General features: G+C 40.5%; 2 protein-coding genes across 7 annotated transcripts in view; one reads left to right on the top strand and one right to left on the bottom strand.

Annotated features, from left to right (window-relative positions):
• Positions 1–20,032, bottom strand: part of LOC143148447 (casein kinase I) — a 49,582-nt gene that overhangs the window by 4,862 nt on the left and 24,688 nt on the right. For 2 of the 6 annotated variants that reach the window (XM_076314772.1, XM_076314776.1), the window contains one exon: positions 11,783–20,028. The exons of 1 other annotated variant lie outside the window; for it this stretch is intronic. In XM_076314772.1, coding sequence (XP_076170887.1) covers positions 19,902–20,028 — 127 coding nt within the window. In that variant the 3' untranslated portion in view covers positions 11,783–19,901. Of the gene's footprint in view, positions 1–10,031; positions 10,795–11,782; positions 20,029–20,032 lie in introns of those variants that run through there. 3 more of the 6 variants (XM_076314777.1, XM_076314774.1, XR_012992478.1) reach the window with 3 other exon arrangements.
• On the top strand, positions 271–11,515 carry LOC143148453 (L-xylulose reductase). The gene is made up of 4 exons (XM_076314792.1): positions 271–422; positions 10,348–10,777; positions 10,953–11,101; positions 11,243–11,515. The coding sequence occupies exons 1-4, from the start codon at positions 371–373 to the stop codon at positions 11,344–11,346; spliced, it is 735 nt and encodes a 244-aa protein (XP_076170907.1). The 5' UTR covers positions 271–370; the 3' UTR covers positions 11,347–11,515.

Genomic DNA, 20,032 nt, shown 5'->3' with positions numbered 1-20,032 from the left:
TAAGTGTATATATTTCATTAACTAAAATTTGACATTACAGCAATAATGTAAATAAATAATTTTTCAAACCTCGTTCAGTATATTTTTTTACATTTAACCAATGTCACAAATTCATATAATTAAAGAAAAATACCATTCAAAATTTTCTACTGAAAAGACTAGCCGAACCCTACAACAATGTAATAAAATAGAACTTATGGACACCCGTTATTTAGTCCCCTACCATCATTTCGATACAGCATGAGTCACGGTATTAACTATATCAAGTTTTTTCTTGCCACGTGGATTTTTTTTTCGGTAACCCTGAATCAGATAGAATAAACAGACATATCAAGAAACATTGCGCAGTAGCTATAATACGTTTGTAACTATGAACATCGATTTCGAGGGTAAACGCATTCTGGTAACAGGAGCTGGACGAGGTATGCTACAAAATTGGCATATATGCATGTAATTTGCTTTCCACTCTACATTACAGTAATTTAAGTTTAAATTATAAATAGGGATAAAGTAAGCCGATAACGTTCTCGTAAGTTTGTCGAATTTTAATTTCATCTTTGCACGATAGAACGAGAAGCTCGCTTATTGGTTAAGAATACGAATCAAGCTAATCAGAGTTAATTATTTCTTGTACCTCGGTTTCGTGAGATTAAGATAACGCTTACTTTAACACGAAACACACCCATTTGTGTCAATAATTGTAAAGAATTGAATTCCATCTATGGAAAGAATTGTAATAAGCTTTATCATTAGCGACTGATATATATTTAACTAAATCTTTCAGAACTGTTTAATGGTCTTTTCATTAATTTGATATAAACGATTCGCAGTTAAATATGATCGATTCGTTAACAGAATGTTTTCTTCGTATAAAAGGAGATACATAGCGAAATACAGAATATCGAAAGTTATCAATATTTTTTGCTATTTCGCGATAACCTCTGCATAAACTACAGAGATGTAAAAACATTTTAGGAACATCGTACTGTTACACGAGAATACCCATACATCGTTATCAATTTCCGAACGATCGTTTCGATTATTTTTCTTACTTCGTCGCTTGAGTGCAGATGAAAATAATTTTACCAAAAATTTCGTTACACTTTTCAAAGTGTTTTCAATTTCATAGCGGCCGAATATTGCACAATGGTTACATACGCAGTGAGTTGAGGAAATTCCCCCACCATTAAACACATTAATGCAAGAGTCGCGTCTCCATGAGCTTGGCGGTTCGAAGAAACTTTCTTCACGAAACGTCTAAAGTTCGATTCGTGGGCAGACGAGTTGATCAACTCTAAGAGGTTGAAACTCACGATCAACTATTTGTTTATCTTTAATTTTATCGACGCAACTCGCGAATACAAGACGCAAAAAAAGCTTCAAACAAAAATTACTTCTTTTAAGTAAATCTGTCACGTAATAAATAATTCGTTAATAGTTCAAACAATTGAAAAAAAAAAAAAAAGAAAAGGTACAGATACCCTGAAAGTCCCCCATTTACACACAGACTCCTCCTCTGTGTACTGTATCGTATAATGGATGAAGTAAAAAGTTCTGAGCGTTTTTCCTCTTTATTTCGACGATGAAATTAACAAAGTTAGAGTTTTCGGATTTGGATCGAATATGCGCCGTTTTGTTCGATAACTTCTGTTCATTTTGAAGCCAATTTCATAATTCCGCCATCGAACAAGTCCTCGTCCTTACTGGTAACAAAACTTGACTAGCTCGTTTTCGCAAGCCTCTATATTGAGGTTAGTTTTTTACCATTAAGAAAATTTTGCAAATGCTTGGAAAGGTGATAATCGTTTGTGGTCAGGTCTGGACTATACGGTGGGTGCGATATAACCTCTCGTTCAAGCTCTCGGAGCTTCTAGAACGTTGTTAAAGATGTGTGCGGTCTGGCGTTGTCTTCATGGAACCAACACCCTTCCTATTGGCCAATTCTGGACGCTTCTCGTCGATCGTCTGCTTCGATCCGGTCAGTTATTGACAGTACAGGTCCGAATTAAATGATTGACCCGATGTGAGCAGCTCATAATGGAGGATTCCCTTCCAATCCCACCCAACACACAGTAAAACCTTCTTGGTCGTTGATCAGGGCTTGGTGATCGTTTAGGCCGGCTCATCATGCTTGGATCATGATCTTTTTCGCCCGTTGTTCTCCTATGTGACCCATTTTTCATCCCCAGTCACCATCCGCTTCAAAAATGAATCGATTTCGTTACCTTTCGGCAAAGAATCGCAGTCATCGATTCGCTCGAAAAGGTTCTCTCGCGTCAATTCGCGTGGCAGCCATACATCGAGCTTCTTCTCGAGACTAGCCTTATGCAAATGGTTCCAAACGGTTTTCTAGCTAATCTTCGATTCCTGGACAATGGGATAGTGCTCGTGTGCCGATCCGACTAGACGATTTCCATGATTTTATCGACATTTTCGACGATTGGCCTACCAGAGTGTCTCATCTTCGATGTCCATATTACCAGAACGGAAGCGTTCAGACCACCATTTTGATGTTGCATTCGATACTGTATTGACTCCATAAAGGGCACAAATTTTTTTTCGCCACCTGCGACAATTTTTTTACACTTGGTCGTACCGGTACTGAAGAATGTATCGAATTTAAAGGGTGTAATGGTCGAATAACACTTGCACGAGGCAGGCTCGCATATAGGGAATTAAAGAAGAGAAAGAAAGTCACGAGAGTTATTCGAAATGAAGTTATTGAAACGTATCGGTGTTACTAATTCTTATTCTTGCGTTTCTTATGCGTTGCAAAAGTTGTCCAAGTTACTTTGGGACATTTATTATTTGGGTTGTTTGGAAAGTAATTTCTGAAGGGTACTGTGATCAACTGGACAAATTGAATGATTTACTCAAACAGAAAAGGTGAGAATTGATCAATAGAAAAGGTATAGTGTTCCACCAGGATAATGCGAGTCCTCGTACAAGTTTGGTAACCCGCGAAAAGCTTTTACAACTTGAACAGGATGTACACACCCGCCATATTCTCCAGATTTTGACTGGACTATTACTTGTTCCGGTCTCTGCAAAATTTTTTGAACGGGAAAACCATCACTTTGAATCAAGACGTCAAATGTCACTTGGACCAGTTTTTTTCCCAGCAAAAATCAGAAGCTTTACGAGCGTGGAATCAATCTCATGCCCGAAAGATGGCAAAAGGTATTGGACCAAAATGGAGAATATATATTGAATTTAATAAAACGTTTATAGATTCTAAACAGATCGTGTTTCAATTTCTCCAACAAAAAACGAAATGACTTTCCGAATAACCCAATATATTTCTAAATACTCTAAATTCGCAGCCGATTAGCTCGGTATTACCCGCGACCAAGAGTTATCGTTCGTCGTGGGTAATACCGATTACCAGGTCTCACCGCGTGGAGGTTGCTGCGAGCGGAGACCCGGAGAGAGATAGATGGAATCAAAGTTCCATCGATCTCCCTCGACGCGAGATACAAACGAAATTACCAAACCGGGAAGATGGAAGGAATCGAAGTTTCTTCGATCTTCTGGTTTAGTTCTGCCGAGCAATTAAATTATGGAAATATGAGGCAAAATTGGGAAAGACGCGGCGCGAACCGTGCAGTTGGTCCTACTAGGTCTATCCCGTTTCTCCTCGGTGGGTCCGATTCGAGAGAAAACGAACGACGCCTCCACTCCCCTAGAGGAGTGCCCCGTTTCTCCACCATTACGGCGAGAGGGTCCTATTTTGGAGGCTTTCGCAGGGACCAGCAAAAATGCCTGCTCCTGTGCTCGCAACATGCCCTCTCTGGAAGCGGACGCACCGGGAGACGGCGATAGACCGTTCAGACCACTTACACGGCCGGTCACTTGCTTATGCAACAAGCAGAGGTGACCGGACTGAGACGAGGAAGCGAGCAAAATAAGCTAAAGATAGGATAATTGTTCGGCAGATCACAGATGTTTGTACATGGTGGTCTTAAAACTAACTTACTCTAAGCTTGACTACAGATCCCACACTAGATGCGACGAGAAAGTTCTCTTCTGTCTATCTACGAGAAACCTAAATACGAGGCATGATAGAAAATAGAAACAAAGTTGGTCAATGATTAAATACAGTCAAGTAGTAAGAAAGAAAATAAAAGTAGCAATGGCAAAAAAATAAACACGAACAAAGAAATAAATTGAAAGAAAAAAAAATTTGAGAGATTGGTCGCCAGTACTGACCACCGCCTATCGGCGGTCAGTACCGGTTACCAAGAGGGGAGCCCCTTCCTTGCAGATTCCTAAAATGAAGAGATCCGTCCACCTCGGAAGCTCATCCTGGAATGAAATTTTCTAAAAAGGGGGGGCTCCTTATATACCCACCACAAGGTCACTCACCGTTACTTCGATTGTCTTTGTTCGAATAAACCGAATATTTCAAGAAATTTATGGCTTTTAAGCCATTATTTATACTAGTACATTGTTAATAATTGTTTAAACTATGGTCCTACAACGGTTGTTAATAATTATGATAAATAAACTTCAGGATATTGCTAAATCTGCGAAGGAATACGGTTTCGTTGAATGTTTGTTCATTTCCGCGATTGTTATTAACAGTTACGCATTTTCCCAATATTAATCCAAGAATGTGGATCCTACTTATGCATTACAAATGATTAAGTAACTTATAGAAATTGATTTTGATCGAGATTCGAAGTAAAAAGTGTTTCGTAAAGTTTTAAAGCATGGAAAGTAATAATTGTTCATTAGGTACATGAATTTAACATTTGTTTAATTCTTATAATTTACACAATACGGGTAGAAGTTGTTTTTTTTTTACTTGAAAGCGCCGAAATTCAATTAATCGCTTTTCTAGATAGAAAAATAATCGTGATGAATATTTATGAATCGATAATCGATATGTATAGCCTTGACAATGTCGGTTGGACCTCAATCATAACAATTCCATCGTGAACAAAGAATATTTCAACGAAATAATATTTTAAGCCATTATTTATACTAGGGCATTGTTAATAATTGTTTAAACTATGGTTCTACGATGGTTGTTAATAATTATGATGAATAAACATCAAGATATTGCGAAATTTGCGAAGGGGAACGGTTTCGGTAAATGTTTGTTCATTTCCGCGATTGTTATTAACATATACGCATTTTCCCAATATTAACCGAAGAATGTACATCTTTTATATGTATTGTAAATCACTGATTTGCCTATAGAAATTAAATTTGATCGTAAATTAAAGTAAAACGTGGTATTCATATGTTTCTCGACTTTCGATCGAAATTAATATTTGCAAAGTAATTAATAATTTGTAATGCACACACAAGGTGCACATTGTAATGTTAATCTTGGGGACGTGCCTAAATGTTAAGAACAATCGCGTGGATAAACAAAAATTCACCGATACCGTACCCCTTCGCAGATTTCGCAATATCTTGATGTTTATTTATTATAATTATTAACAATCGTCGTAGGACCATAATTTAAACAATTATTAACAATGCCCTAGTATAAATAATGGCTTAAAATATTATTTCGTTGAAATATTCTTTGTTCACGATGGAATTGTTGCGATTGAGATCCAACCGACATTGTCAAGGCTATACATATCGATTATCGATTCATAAATATTCATCACGATTATTTTTCTATCTAGAAAAGCGATTAATTGAATTTCGCCGCTTTCAAGTAAAAAATACAACTTCTACGCGTATTGTGTAAATTATAAAAATTAAACAAATGTTAAATTCATGTACCTAATGAACAATTATTACTTTCCATGGTTTAAAACTTTACGAAACACTTTTTACTTCGAATTTTGATCAAAATCAATTTCTATAAATTACTTAATCATTTGTAATGCATAAAAAGGATGCACATTCTTCGATTAATATTGGTAAAATGCGTAAATGTTAATAACAATCGCAGAAATGAACAAACATTCACCGAAACCGTTCCCCTTCGTAAATTTCGCAATATCTTGATGTTTATTTATCATAATTATTAACAATCGTCGTAGGACGATAGTTTAAACAATTATTATCAATGCCCTAGTATAAATAATGGCTTAAAATATTATTTCGTTGAAATATTCCTTGTTCACGATGGAATTGTTGCGATTGAGGTCCAACCGAAATTGTCAAGGCTATACATATCGATTATCGATTCATAAATATTCATCACGATTATTTTTCTATCTAGAAAAGCGATTAATTGAATTTCGGCGCTTTCAAGTAAAAAATACAACTTCTACGCGTATTGTGTAAATTTTAAGAATTAAACAAATGTTAAATTCATGTATCTAATGAACAATTATTACTTTCCATGCTTTAAAACTTTACGAAACACTTTTTACTTCGAATCTCGATCCAAATCAATTTCTATAAATTACTTAATCATTTGTAATGCATAAAAAGGATGCACATTCTTCGATTAATATTGGTAAAATGCGTAAATGTTAATAACAATCGCAGAAATGAACAAACATTCACCGAAACCGTTCCCCTTCGTAAATTTCGCAATATCTTGATGTTTATTTATCATAATTATTAACAACCGTTGTAGGACCATAGTTTAAACAATTATTAACAATGCCCTAGTATAAATAATGGCTTAAAATATTATTTCGTTGAAATATTCTTTGTTCACGATGGAATTGTTATGATTGAGGTCCAACCGATATTGTCAAGGCTATACATATCGATTATCGATTCATAAATATTCATCACGATTATTTTTCTATCTAGAAAAGCGATTAATTGAATTTCGGCGCTTTCAAGTAAAAAATACAACTTCTACGCGTATTGTGTAAATTATAAGAATTAAACAAATGTTAAATTCATGTATCTAATGAACAATTATTACTTTCCATGCTTTAAAACTTTACGAAACACTTTTTACTTCGAATCTCGATCAAAATCAATTTCTATAAATTACTTAATTATTTGTAATGCATAAATAGGATGCACATTCTTCGATTAATATTGGGAACATGCGTAAAAGTTAATAACAATCGCGGAAATGAACAAACATTTACCGAAACCGTTCCCCTTCGTAAATTTCGCAATATCTTGATGTTTATTTATCATAATTATTAACAATCGTCGTAGGACGATAGTTTAAACAATTATTATCAATGCCCTAGTATAAATAATGGCTTAAAATATTATTTCGTTGAAATATTCTTTGTTCACGATGGAATTGTTATGATTGAGATCCAACCGACATTGTCAAGGCTATACATATCGATTATCGATTTATAAGTATTCATCACGATTATTTTTCTCTCTAGAAAAGCGATTAATTGAATTTCGGCGCTTTCAAGTAAAAAATACAACTTCTACGCGTATTGTGTAAATTATAAGAATTAAACAAATGTTAAATTCATGTATCTAATGAACAATTATTACTTTCCATGGTTTAAAACTTTACGAAACACTTTTTACTTCGAATTTCGATCAAAATCAATTTCTATAAATTACTTAATCATTTGTAATGCATAAAAAGGATGCACATTCTTCGATTAATATTGGTAAAATGCGTAAATGTTAATAACAATCGCGGAAATGAACAAACATTCACCGAAACCGTATTCCTTCGTAAATTTCGCAATATCTTGATGTTTATTTATCATAATTATTAACAACCGTTGTAGGACCATAGTTTAAACAATTATTAACAATGCCCTAGTATAAATAATGGCTTAAAATATTATTTCGTTGAAATATTCTTTGTTCACGATGGAATTGTTATGATTGAGGTCCAACCGATATTGTCAAGGCTATACATATCGATTATCGATTCATAAATATTCATCACGATTATTTTTCTATCTAGAAAAGCGATTAATTGAATTTCGGCGCTTTCAAGTAAAAAATACAACTTCTACGCGTATTGTGTAAATTATAAGAATTAAACAAATGTTAAATTCATGTATCTAATGAACAATTATTACTTTCCATGCTTTAAAACTTTACGAAACACTTTTTACTTCGAATCTCGATCAAAATCAATTTCTATAAATTACTTAATTATTTGTAATGCATAAATAGGATGCACATTCTTCGATTAATATTGGGAACATGCGTAAAAGTTAATAACAATCGCGGAAATGAACAAACATTTACCGAAACCGTTCCGCTTCGTAAATTTCGCAATATCTTGATGTTTATTTATCATAATTATTAACAATCGTCGTAGGACGATAGTTTAAACAATTATTATCAATGCCCTAGTATAAATAATGGCTTAAAATATTATTTCGTTGAAATATTCTTTGTTCACGATGGAATTGTTATGATTGAGATCCAACCGACATTGTCAAGGCTATACATATCGATTATCGATTTATAAGTATTCATCACGATTATTTTTCTCTCTAGAAAAGCGATTAATTGAATTTCGGCGCTTTCAAGTAAAAAATACAACTTCTACGCGTATTGTGTAAATTATAAGAATTAAACAAATGTTAAATTCATGTATCTAATGAACAATTATTACTTTCCATGGTTTAAAACTTTACGAAACACTTTTTACTTCGAATTTCGATCAAAATCAATTTCTATAAATTACTTAATCATTTGTAATGCATAAAAAGGATGCACATTCTTCGATTAATATTGGTAAAATGCGTAAATGTTAATAACAATCGCGGAAATGAACAAACATTCACCGAAACCGTATTCCTTCCCAGATTTAGCAATATCCTGAAGTTTATTTATCATAATTATTAACAACCGTTGTAGGACCATAGTTTAAACAATTATTAACAATGTCCTAGTATAAATAATGGCTTAAAAGCCATAAATTTCTTGAAATATTCGGTTAGGTCGAACAAAGACAATCAAAGTAACGGTGGGTGACCTTGTGGTGGGTATATAAGGAGCCCCCCTTTTTAGAAAATTTCATTCCAGGAGGAGCCTTCGAGGTGGACGGATGGCTTCATTTTACGTACATGGGAGGGGTAGGGGGGCCCCATCTTGGTAACCGGTACTGACCGCCGATAGGCGGTGGTCGGTACTGGCGACCAATCTCTCAAATTTTTTTTTCTTTCAATTTTTTTCTTTGTTCATGTTTATTTTTTTGTCATTGCTTCGTTTATTTTCTTTCTTACTACTTGACTTATTTAATCATTAACCAACTTTGTTTCTATTTTCTATCATGCCTCGACTTTAGGTTTCTCTTAGATAAACAGAAGAGGACTTTCTCGTCGCATCCACTGTGGGATCTGTAGTCAAGCTTAGAGTAAGTTAGTTTTAAGGCCACCATGTACAAACATCTGTGATCTGCCGAGCAATTACCCAATCTTTAGCTTATTTTTGCTCGCTTCCTCGTCTCACAGTCCGGGCACCTCTGCTTGTTGCATAAGCAAGTGACCGGCCGTGTAGCTGGTCCGAACGGTCTATCGCCGTTTCTTCTGGTAGGTCCGCTTAGAGAGAGAACATGCTGCGAACACAGGGGCAGGTGTTCGCACCGGTCCCTGCGGAAGCCCTTGTTCCATCATAAGACCCTCTCTTCGTCATCCTCCGTGAGTCAGGTCCACGCTTGCGTGGCTCCTGGCTGCGGAGTTGGGAGAAACGGGGCACTCCTCTAGAGGAGTGGACGGCGTCGCGCAGTTCCTTGACAATCGGGCCCACTGAGGGGAAACGGGATAGACCTAGTAGGACCAACTCCACGGTTCGCGTCGCGTCTTTCCCAATTTTGCCTCATTTTTCCATAATGTGATTGCTCGGCAGAACTAAACCAGAAGATCGAAGGAACTTTGATTCCTTCCATCTTCCGGTTTGGTAATTTCGTTTGTATCTCGCGTCGAGGGAGATCGATGGAACTTTGATTCCATCTATCTCTCTCCGGGTCTCCGCTCGCAGCAACCTCCGCGTGGTGAGACCTGGTAATCGGTATTACCCGCGACCAAGAATTATCGTTAGTCGCGGGTAATACCGAGCTAATCGGCTGCGAATTTAGAGTATTTAGAAATACAGTACACTAACTTGGAGAACTTTTCTAACGCATAAGAATCGCGAGAATAAGAATGTAACTCTGATACATTTCAATAACTTTATTTCGAACAACTCGTGTAACTTTCTCTCATTTTCTTCTCTTCGTTTTGATTCCTTTTACACGGACCTACGTTGTCCTATTTATCAGTCTGCACGTCGAATAAAATTCTAACGATAATTACCTTGTTCGTTTCTATATTCGTTAATCGTCTGCTCTTGTGTCACTGCGTACGCTTCTTTATACTCGAGTCGAGTCGATCGACATACCGGTACGGTTGGTATGCTTGTTATTGCTGTTTTTCAATCCACCCGTATAGGGGCCAATTTCAACGAAGAAGTTACCCGTTTAAAAAATCGTAGGCATAGGAAAGCAGTTGGTTCTCCGTCTCTCGAAATACAAAGGGCAAGTGATAGCACTGTCGAAAACCAGGGAGGAACTGGAGAAGCTCCGCGCGGAGGATCCACGCATAGAGATCGTTTGCACAGATCTTCTCGACTGGAATTCCAGCAGGAAGGCTGTACAAAGCGTTCTGCCCATCGATCTTCTGGTGAACAATGCCGGCGTTGCCCGTCTTCGGTCTTTCCTCGATGCCACGGAGGAAGACTTCGATCTGTCTTTTGGCGTAAACGTCAAACCCATCCTGAATGTCTCTCAGGTGGTCGCCAAGAACATGATCGAGAGAAAAGTCGGTGGCAGCATCGTCAATGTATCTTCGCAGGCCAGTCAAGCCGCGTTGAAGGACCACACTGTCTACTGCTCCTCCAAGGGAGCCGTAGACGCGATGTCCAGGTGAATGTAACTAAACTCTAGACAATGGAAAAAAAAAGATCGATATTTACAATGCTCCGGTACTCGATTCGCGATATCTTCCGTGAGACCAGCGCGTAGTCGGCGGAACATTTTTATTTCCACTTTCCGTAAATTGAGACCGGCGGATAACTTTTTTCTTTTTTTTTTTTTTTAGAACAATGGCCCTTGAACTTGGCCCGCACAATATTCGCGTGAACACGGTGAACCCTACGGTGATCATGACGGACATGGGAAGACTAGGCTGGAGCGAACCCAACAAAGCACAAACTATGCTGAGTAAGATACCATTGGGTCGATTCGGTGGTAAGTGGTTTTGTTTGAAATGTTATCGTTACTTATGGAACGATGAGATGGAGAACGCCTCGACGGTGAAAGAACTAACTGTAACAGTCGCTGCGAGCTGCTCCCCAGGTAACATTGACTCCCGTGCTATTCTATTTGCAGAAGTCGACGAGGTGGTGGACGCGATCGTGTATCTCTTGAGCGATCGCAGCTCCATGATCAACGGGGCCAGTTTACCCGTAGACGGTGGATTCTTGGCGATGTGAATTGCACTCTTGCCGTACAATGAGGTCTCGTTTACAAAATAAACTGATTGTAATTTTTCGCTTTAAAAACAATTGTACAATGATCGTCACCTTCGACCGAATATCAAAAACAATATGTTACAGGCGAACGTATCAAATAAAAATATTTCACTTAAGACTTTACTGTCGGCTCGTATCGAAACTCCGTCGGTGAAGAGGTCGTTCGTCCCGTAAGGTGAAATATAAAAATATGTAACTACTGTAAAAATATCCGTTAACCGTAATATGCGTGTCTCGCGAAACGAACAACCTTTCCACCTGCCAAGTATTCTTCTCGTACCCATCGAAAGTAACGAAGGCAGACACCAAGGTGGACCGAGGCGAGCGAAACCACCCTCGTATGCAAAAAAAGAAATGAAACGGACAATCGAGATTGGGGATAAAGTCAGACAAAGGCTGAAACGTAGTTGTTCGTTTATCTCATTTAACTTAAAAAATGCTTCGTTTCTTCTTTTTTTATTATTCAACTAGAATTCGACGAGCCGACGGCTGAACCGGCCGCGGAACGATGATCGCGCTCGTCGCAGAAGAAACTCGTATTACCGAAAATATTTTACCGAGACGCGTCGTTCCGCGGCCGCTCCCCCGTCGCCGTTTCCGATCTAAAAACAAACGTTTGTTTTCGGCTCCTAATCGGTATTATTTTACCCCTACGGTGAACATAAAGAGTGGCGGAGAAAAACGCGAAATCAGACTGCCTGCACGAAGACGACGTTTAATCACTTCGTGAAATAAAAATCATCGGACGTCGCGTTTCACTCGATTCTCAATTAACCCTTTACGGCAGCGATTCTTAATCGTTCCGCGTGCCATTTCGATGGCTCGGTGCGACGAATGAAAAACCAAAGAGAAAAAAAATAAAAAAATAAAAAAAAAATAAAAAGAACGACCGTCTTCGAGTATCGGTGATCGAAAACGGTCGAGAAATACACACGACTCGAACGCCGGATTAAGAATCGCTATCTCGGGATACGACGATACAAGTACAAAAGAATTCACAATACACGATAAGTGTTCGATGCATCATCGCTAATCGAACAGTTACGCACGATACAGCAGCTGCCCGTTTTGATTTTTCCATCGTTTTCGTCCCGAGAATCTCGCGCGTTCGTCGATCGCACGCGCTCTCGATCGCATAAAGGATTAACAAACACACCCCGGTGTGAACGCGTCGGTGTTAACCGAAAACGAAGAATGCAAACCAGGGAGTATACGGGAACAAAAATTTGGCATTTTCGCGTATAATTCGATGCGATCCGCGCAACATCGGTGCAGCATTTGTCTCGCGCATGCGCGCGCCACCGCGGCCGCGCATGCGCGGTGCTCACTTTGACAACGAAGAAGCAAACGGACAACGATGGTCGATAAATCTTACAATTGCACTTCGCTTAGAAGTTTAACGAACTCACACATCAAGAATGTCGAAGACAATGCAAGCTTGATTTGATCACGATCGTTCGACCCACCGGTGAGGACGCGAGTCTCGGTCCGTCGATGGGACGCGACTCGCGTGAAAAGGTAAAAATGCGAGAAAAAGAAAACGCTGACGCAGAAGAACGGAAAGAAAATTTTTTGCATTCGTCGACGCGACTCTCCCCCGTGGAAAAGTACGATCGTGCGAATCTGGTGGGTCGACGCTCGATAGATCGCGAACGATAGATTGAACAGCGGCGAATTTATACAATTTGTTTTTTTTTTTTTCATTTTTTTTGTTTTTTTTTTTTTGGTTCGTTTTCTTTTCATTTTTTTCTCTTTTCTCTCTCTCTCTCTCTCTCTCTCTTTTCTTTCTTTCTCTTTTCCTCGTCGTTGTTAACATCGCGCCGTCTCGATTAATTGCCGCAGATCGATCAGCGGGGCTGTGCTTCTTATCGACCTGTACGCTCTTGCCATCCTCGGAGATCTTAAACAATAAGAAAAATGAACAAGACCGTGTGAACGAGTCTCTTTCGGAACGGGATCGTCGCGACGCAGAATCGCTTTAACACGTTCCGTAGCGAAATGTATGTATCGTCCATGCGACGGTGTCGATCGCTGGAACTCGAACCCGTAAAGTTAACCGCGCGCATGCGCGCGATACTCGAACGCGATTCGTCGAAAGTCGAGGAGATCGGTTCGCGCGCAACGCGTTGCGATACAACGTGAACGAGAACCGACGCACGCGAGGCTTGCTTACACCCGCGTCTACGATATCGTTCTCGTAATACGTTCACGAGGTCCCGACGCTCGAACCTGTAACTTCAAATGGCGGTCGAACGTGTTAAAACAAAAATGGAAGTCCTTCGGAAACAAGACGGTCGGTCTGGCTTCGTCTCGCGCTCGTCCTTCTTAATCACCGATTCTTCGTAAAAACCTCAAACGGATCAGCTCGTTTACATGATTACGATATCCAGAGGTACCTAGAAGACGGTCGATCATTGTCGATCGTTTAGCCGCTCGTGCTTTTCATCAACCTACAAAGAAAGAAAACGTGAATGGAACATGGAAGATCGAGTCTCGCAGATGGCAAGAGTTGCTTGTGCGATGTGATATTACGGGAAAACGATAATTGTTCGTACTAGAGTGCAAACGAAAGCCACGAGTATCGCGTTTTTCTTTTTTCCCCCACCCCTCGCGTATTTTCTCGCGCACGCGTGTAATTCTCTTCGTCGCACGCGTTCGCACTCACACGCATTCTCGTTTCCTTTTCCCCGGAAGCGAGAGAACGACGTACAACTGTGAAACTCGAAAGAAAGGGGAAAAAAAAAAGAAAAGAAAAGAAAAATGAAAATTGAAAAAAAAAAAGAATTAAATCGAAACGGAAAGGCAAGCCCGCAGCAGCTCGCTTCGCGACGCTTAATAACGCTTCTCTTCGCTCGGTTTCACCTCTCGCTCGTTATAGTACACAAAGACATTTTTTTTCTTTTAATAGAGTACACTCTTCGTCGGTCTCGACTTTGTTTGTATCCTCGGATATTTCGTTTACCTAATTAACCATCGCCGTTCTTTCTCACACGCGCCCGATTCGAACACGGATGCACGCACGCAGTAAACACACACACTCTCTCTCTTTCTCTCCCACATTCGCACACACGTACACCGTACACGCGAAGAGAACGCGCTCTTCGTCCGTATCACGCTCGCGCATCATTCATCGTTATAGTAATATGTTTTTTTTTTTTCTTTTCGCCCTTAATGGATCATAGTAATTGTATATATATGTACATATACAAACCGGTCGCTTCGATACAGTTTTGTCGATTAGTATATTTAAAATACAATTAATCGTGTATCCTCGATGCCGGGGGATCGTCGTGACGACTCGTCGACGAATTTCCTTCGCTACTCGGACCGGAGACCGGTTTCGCGCGTTCTTTTTTATTTTATTTTCTTTTTTTTTTCTTCGTCACTCGATGAATTCGTTTCGCGATTTTCTACCTCTCGTACGAGAAGTCTCGCGGTTCGATGAAGCCTCCCTTGAGGTCTCGAGGAATAAGAGGAAAGATTTCCTCTAGGCCGAGCGAAATCGAGCATGCGCGACCGTTTTGTTTATATTTCACCTCGGATCGGTGAAACGCGTCCTCGCGATCGCATCGTTCGGCTCAGTTTGCGTCAACGAGCTCACTAGCCGGCCGTTGAAATCACTTGGCAATTCCTTTGGGTGCGCGGCGAAGCGAAGAACTCGATATCGATCGATTTTCGGTGACAGTGTGTGATCAACGATACCGATTAGAAATGTTTCGAGCATCGAAAGAAGAGGTATCGTGACGGGATTGAATATTTACGATATCTCGACCGTACGAAGCAGAACGAATTATCGGCGGACTTACAGCGATCCCCGACAAGTTAATCAGAAGCACCGAGTTAACCCTTTGGACTCGAGAGAAGATCCTTGGTCGCCGTATAATTCGGTGTACTATTTTCAATCCGGAAAAACTTGGTGGTTTCGAATTCAAATTGGAATTTAAATTTCACGTTCTTGTAGAGTGTAAACAAGTGTAGCGAAGTATACAAAAATGTTCCATTTCAGATTAATTTTAGGGGAAAACTTCGTGGTTTAGAATTCAAATTGGAATTTAAATTTCACGTTCTTGTAGAGTGTAAACAAGTATACTGAAGTATATAAGAATGTTCCATTCCAGATTAATTTTAGGGGAAAATTTCGTGGTTTAGAATTCAAATTGGAATTGAAATATTACGTTCTCGTAGAGTGTAAACGCACGTGTGCGAAGTATGTAAAAATGTTCCGTTCCGGATTAATTTTACCACTCGAAGGATTTTCTCGAGGCGTCGGTGTTTGGTAGCAAAGAAACTCGAGTGCAAAGGGTTAAGCAATATTGGCCGCTCAAGGTCGCGCCAAGTGGCTACCCCCACCATGCACCGCACAGGTATCCCACCACTGTTTCCCGCCCACACGCTCCGCCTACTCGCTCCGCCCACCGTTCCGTTCGAAGGACAGAGAACGTAAACCGCTAACCGAGGTTCTCTCGACACACCGACCAACATCCAAACTCTTAATTTACACAGGACTGCCGTGCTATTCGTACACGGTTAGATATCGAAACTTTTCTAGATATCTAAGAATCAAATTTAGATATCTAAATTTTTCCGAAAGGTTGGGTATCAAGGTATAAAATACGGGGGAAATTTTTCGTAAAATCGTCTTGGCGGTCGATGCATCGAAGGAGGAGCGAATCGGGGACGATACGTGAACGAGAAACGCGACCTTGACCGAACAAAGTCTTTTTGTTTCACTCGTTTCGCGAACGAAATGAAACTTATCCGATTTTTTTAATACGCGAAGACGTGTTACGAAGTTTGGATAGTTGCGAGGCTACCAGAAAGAGGTCTTCACGTTTCGTTGGACGCAAACTGTGCTCCGTATGATAAACGAAACGAAAAAGAACAACGGAGGATTCGTTCAGTCGCTCCTCTGGATTTACGCTGGCATCATCGATCACCCTCGAGAACGATTTTCGCTTCTCGCGAGAACCACGGTGGTATCGCAACGATCTACGAGGAGGAAGCGGCGGATCGAAGCGAGAACGGTTTCCGCATATCAATCAGTCGTGGCGGGAAACGCAAGGGCATTCGCTCGGGCTGGCAGTGATTCGTTTCCTCCGAGTTAAACGACTCGTGCGTTGCTCCTCGATACGATGGCCCGAACGAACGAACGAACGTACGAACGTACGAACGATCGATCGATCGCTCCGGAACGTAATTCTAAACACTCGTTAAAATTTCATCGGCAATGAAAAAATTTGAGAAACGATCGCTCACGATAAAATTCACGACGTCACTTCGCGCGACGTTCTTTCGAATTTGAGGTAGTTCGACGAAGCATCGATCAAATCTAACTTTAACTAATCTTACATTACGAAACTCGAAAGTAACGCGGCCGCGTGTTCGATCGAGGAGACTTTTCTTTCGAGCGATAAATGCGTATTGATCGAGAAGAGAGGAGTAAACGAAAAAAAAGAAGAAGAAGAAGAAGAAGAAGAAGTAGAAGAAGAAGAAAAGAAAAAAAAACGGTGGGAGGGATCGAGACGATTAATATCAAATAGCAATTACAAAAAGTAATTATTACACGACGATGATATCGGGTATCATCCTGTACAAAGTTAACGAAATCATGGAGCAATAAATCACGCAATATTTATAATAATCATTCCAAACGACGTCGTTAATAATATTGGTACAAAGGTAGTTCAAGTATTATCGTAATAAACTCTTATTCGTACAAAAATTTCGACGCCCTCCACCGCTACGTTAAACAGAGGCGTCGATCCCTTTGCACTCGTATGTCGCTCGTTATTACGTTATTAACAAAAAAAAAAAAAAACAATTCGTTCGGTGACCATCTGCGGTCCAAGTTTTCACCACTTTCGAGGGGGGGGCTAGAATAAAAAGTATCGGTGGAACTGTTCGAAAGTGAACAAAGATTGGATACGACGTCACTCCATTTATCTTTTTAATACGTTCCGTATTTGTATTGACCCTTGCTGTACCATCGTTGACTATAATCGAGTCCCCTGTAACGATAAGGCAGACGAGCGCGGAACGAGTCGTCCTACGACGAAACATAAAATTCGTATACACTTTGTTAACGCAAACGAACTCGGATACGGCTTCGTTCGCGTCGTGCTCGATTCGAAACGCATTTCAATCCCGCGAATCGAGACGCGCGGATACGCTTTATCGCGAACGACGTCGTGTTTCGTGTCGTTATCGACGAGAAATACTCGTAAAAAATATATATATATATGTGTGTGTGTGTGTGTACGTATATAAGAATTTAGCGAACATGGAAGACGACTCGTTTCGACGCGTGCCTTGTGTCTCTCGCTCGGAGGTGTTTCCACAGTTGGAGGGGGGAGGGATACCGGTGTATAAGTCTTAAGGTTTGGCAGGCGAGCATCTCCGATGGCGTCCTCGTTAATGCCCGGACATTGTGAACGTGTGTGAATAATTCTATCCGGATCCGTGAATTTGGAAATTCCACCCAACGTCCGAGTGCAGAGGACAAGGAAAACGGAACGGTGGCAAGAATCACAGAAATGTGAGCGAAGATCGCGCGATAGACCACACACATTCAGTGTAACCGGATTCTCGTGGATCCGTCGCTTCCGGTTTTCTCGATCGGTCGTCGAGCGAACGTTCCGTAACCTCCCGCTATAGATCGTTTCCGATTGGTTCGCGGTGTTCTCTCCATACAAGTTTACAACGTAGTGAATAGTGTAATTAGCGGTAGCAGCAACGGTAGTAATGGTAGTAGTAATAGTTGGTAGTAGTTAATAGTTAATAGTTAATGGTAAATAGTAATAATAGTAGCGGTAGTAGTACCCTATGAAGAAAGAAAAAAAAAAAAAAAAAAAAAATATTACATAGAAAAAACACGTGTCGGTATAATATATATTTATATATAACCATTTTCTTATCACGTTTTTTTGTTTTCTCGCCTCGTTTTTCGTTTTTTTGTATGCAACGCGTCGACGATATTTATACAAGACGTTGTTTCGGGGGTAAGGAAGAGGAGAAGGAGGAGGAGAAGGACGAGGACATGGAGGAAAATGAACAAGGATGCGAGTCAACGACAATGGTGGAACATTTGTCCGTGAAGAGTAACATTGGTTGTGGATACGGGGGGAACGAAAGGAGATTGCGTTGATTCTACTCCGATAACGGTTGCGATCGACAGATCGGCTGGATCTATCGTTTTCTTTCTTTCTTTCTTTTTTTTAAGATTATCCCTACGGGAAGTAAATTCGATTCCCGCGCGAGAATCGTCCGGACGAAAATCCTGTCTTTCTACGTTTCTCTCTCGAACTCTCGTCCCTGTGTCGTTCGTCCTCTTCTCTCTTTAAACTCGCAACGCGTTCGAGAGAATTTCAACGAATCGAGACAATCGTCACGCCATAGAGAAGCTTAATTTCCGGTGGGTTGCTCGACGCACGGATCGACATTGCATTAAGCGATCGACGGTACAACCGGACCATGATTTCTCATTCAAAACAAATTGCTAACCGACGAATAAATGATTTTTCCACGAGGCTTCGTTCTCGAGGAGAATTGGTCTCGAGTACACGTCCCTCGAGACACCATTTTCTCGCGTTACTGAATCGGTGTCCCTCGAGACACCATTTTCTAGCGTTACTGAATCGGTGTCCCTCGAGACACCATTTTCTAGTCACTTATATAGGTGTCCCTCGAGACACCATTTTCTCGCTCGGACCAAATCCTCGTGAAATCGTGCCTCGTCGAGAACGAAACTCTCTACCCAAGAGAAACGATTCCATCCCAGATTCTCGATTCGATTTCCGTACGCGAGATCCGAACGCTTCTCGGTCGTACCCCGAATCACGGGTTAATCAATGCGCAAATCCTTTGGTTTACCGTACGAAATGTACGAGAACGATTCTCTCTCCTCTACCTCTAGCTTGTTCCCCCGTGGACAGTGGACACACGAAATTTCGCAACGTGCACGTACTGGACAACGAACAGAGACGAAACAAGCACACGAGACGAAGAGGGAACAATGCGCGCATAACACACGGCGAGTACAGTGCCTTAGACAAGTCCCTCGACAGTGAGCATGTCCGACAGTGAGCTTAAATTTTTACAAAGCGGTGCGAAGATCGTGCACTCGGTGGTCGCGCGGCTTTACGTACATCCGTAGAACGCGGTACGCGAGAAGCATAACAAACTGGGAATCGATCGTTCGGTAAATATCAATCGAACGTGCAACAACTATTCCAAACTTCGATACACATATATTTTCACGTTCGTTTTTCTAAGTTTGCTTACTCGCGGTACTGTGCTTACTCGCAGTAGTGTGCTCGCTTGCAGTAGTGTGCTCGCTTGCGTTTCGTTGCAGATGAATCCGAGAATACGTGAAATTCTTGTTAATTTTCATCGACGATACGCACACTGTCGTCGTTGATTCTCGTTAGATCGACGATATTACCGATTCACCGGATGTACGTAAACCGTCCACGGACCGATTGCGATCCTCCCGGTACACGTGTTCGGTGAAAGAGAACTCAATTCTGAAGTCGGTCGCACACTCGATCGTTTCCCGTTAGCGATCGTTCGAGCGAAAGAATTTTCGAATGGCTCCGGAGGATTCGTTTACTCTTCGGACCAGTTAATTGCCACGTTCGCACAAGCCTGA

The sequence above is a fragment of the Ptiloglossa arizonensis genome, chromosome 6 (genome assembly GCF_051014685.1).
Source record: "Ptiloglossa arizonensis isolate GNS036 chromosome 6, iyPtiAriz1_principal, whole genome shotgun sequence".
In the NCBI taxonomy this organism is placed as follows: Eukaryota; Metazoa; Arthropoda; class Insecta; order Hymenoptera; family Colletidae; genus Ptiloglossa; species Ptiloglossa arizonensis.
The sequence above is the reverse complement of the archived record's forward strand: the minus strand, read 5'-3'. Positions and strand labels throughout refer to the sequence as shown.

Excerpts from the sequence above, each read along its gene's own strand:
- LOC143148453 (XM_076314792.1), top strand. The coding sequence starts at position 371 with ATGAACATCGATTTCGAGGGTAAACGCATTCTGGTAACAGGAGCTGGA. Across the intron at positions 423-10,347 it reads GGTAACAGGAGCTGGACGAG|GCATAGGAAAGCAGTTGGTT; the intron begins GTATGCTACAAA and ends AAAAAATCGTAG. Across the intron at positions 11,102-11,242 it reads ACCATTGGGTCGATTCGGTG|AAGTCGACGAGGTGGTGGAC; the intron begins GTAAGTGGTTTT and ends TTCTATTTGCAG.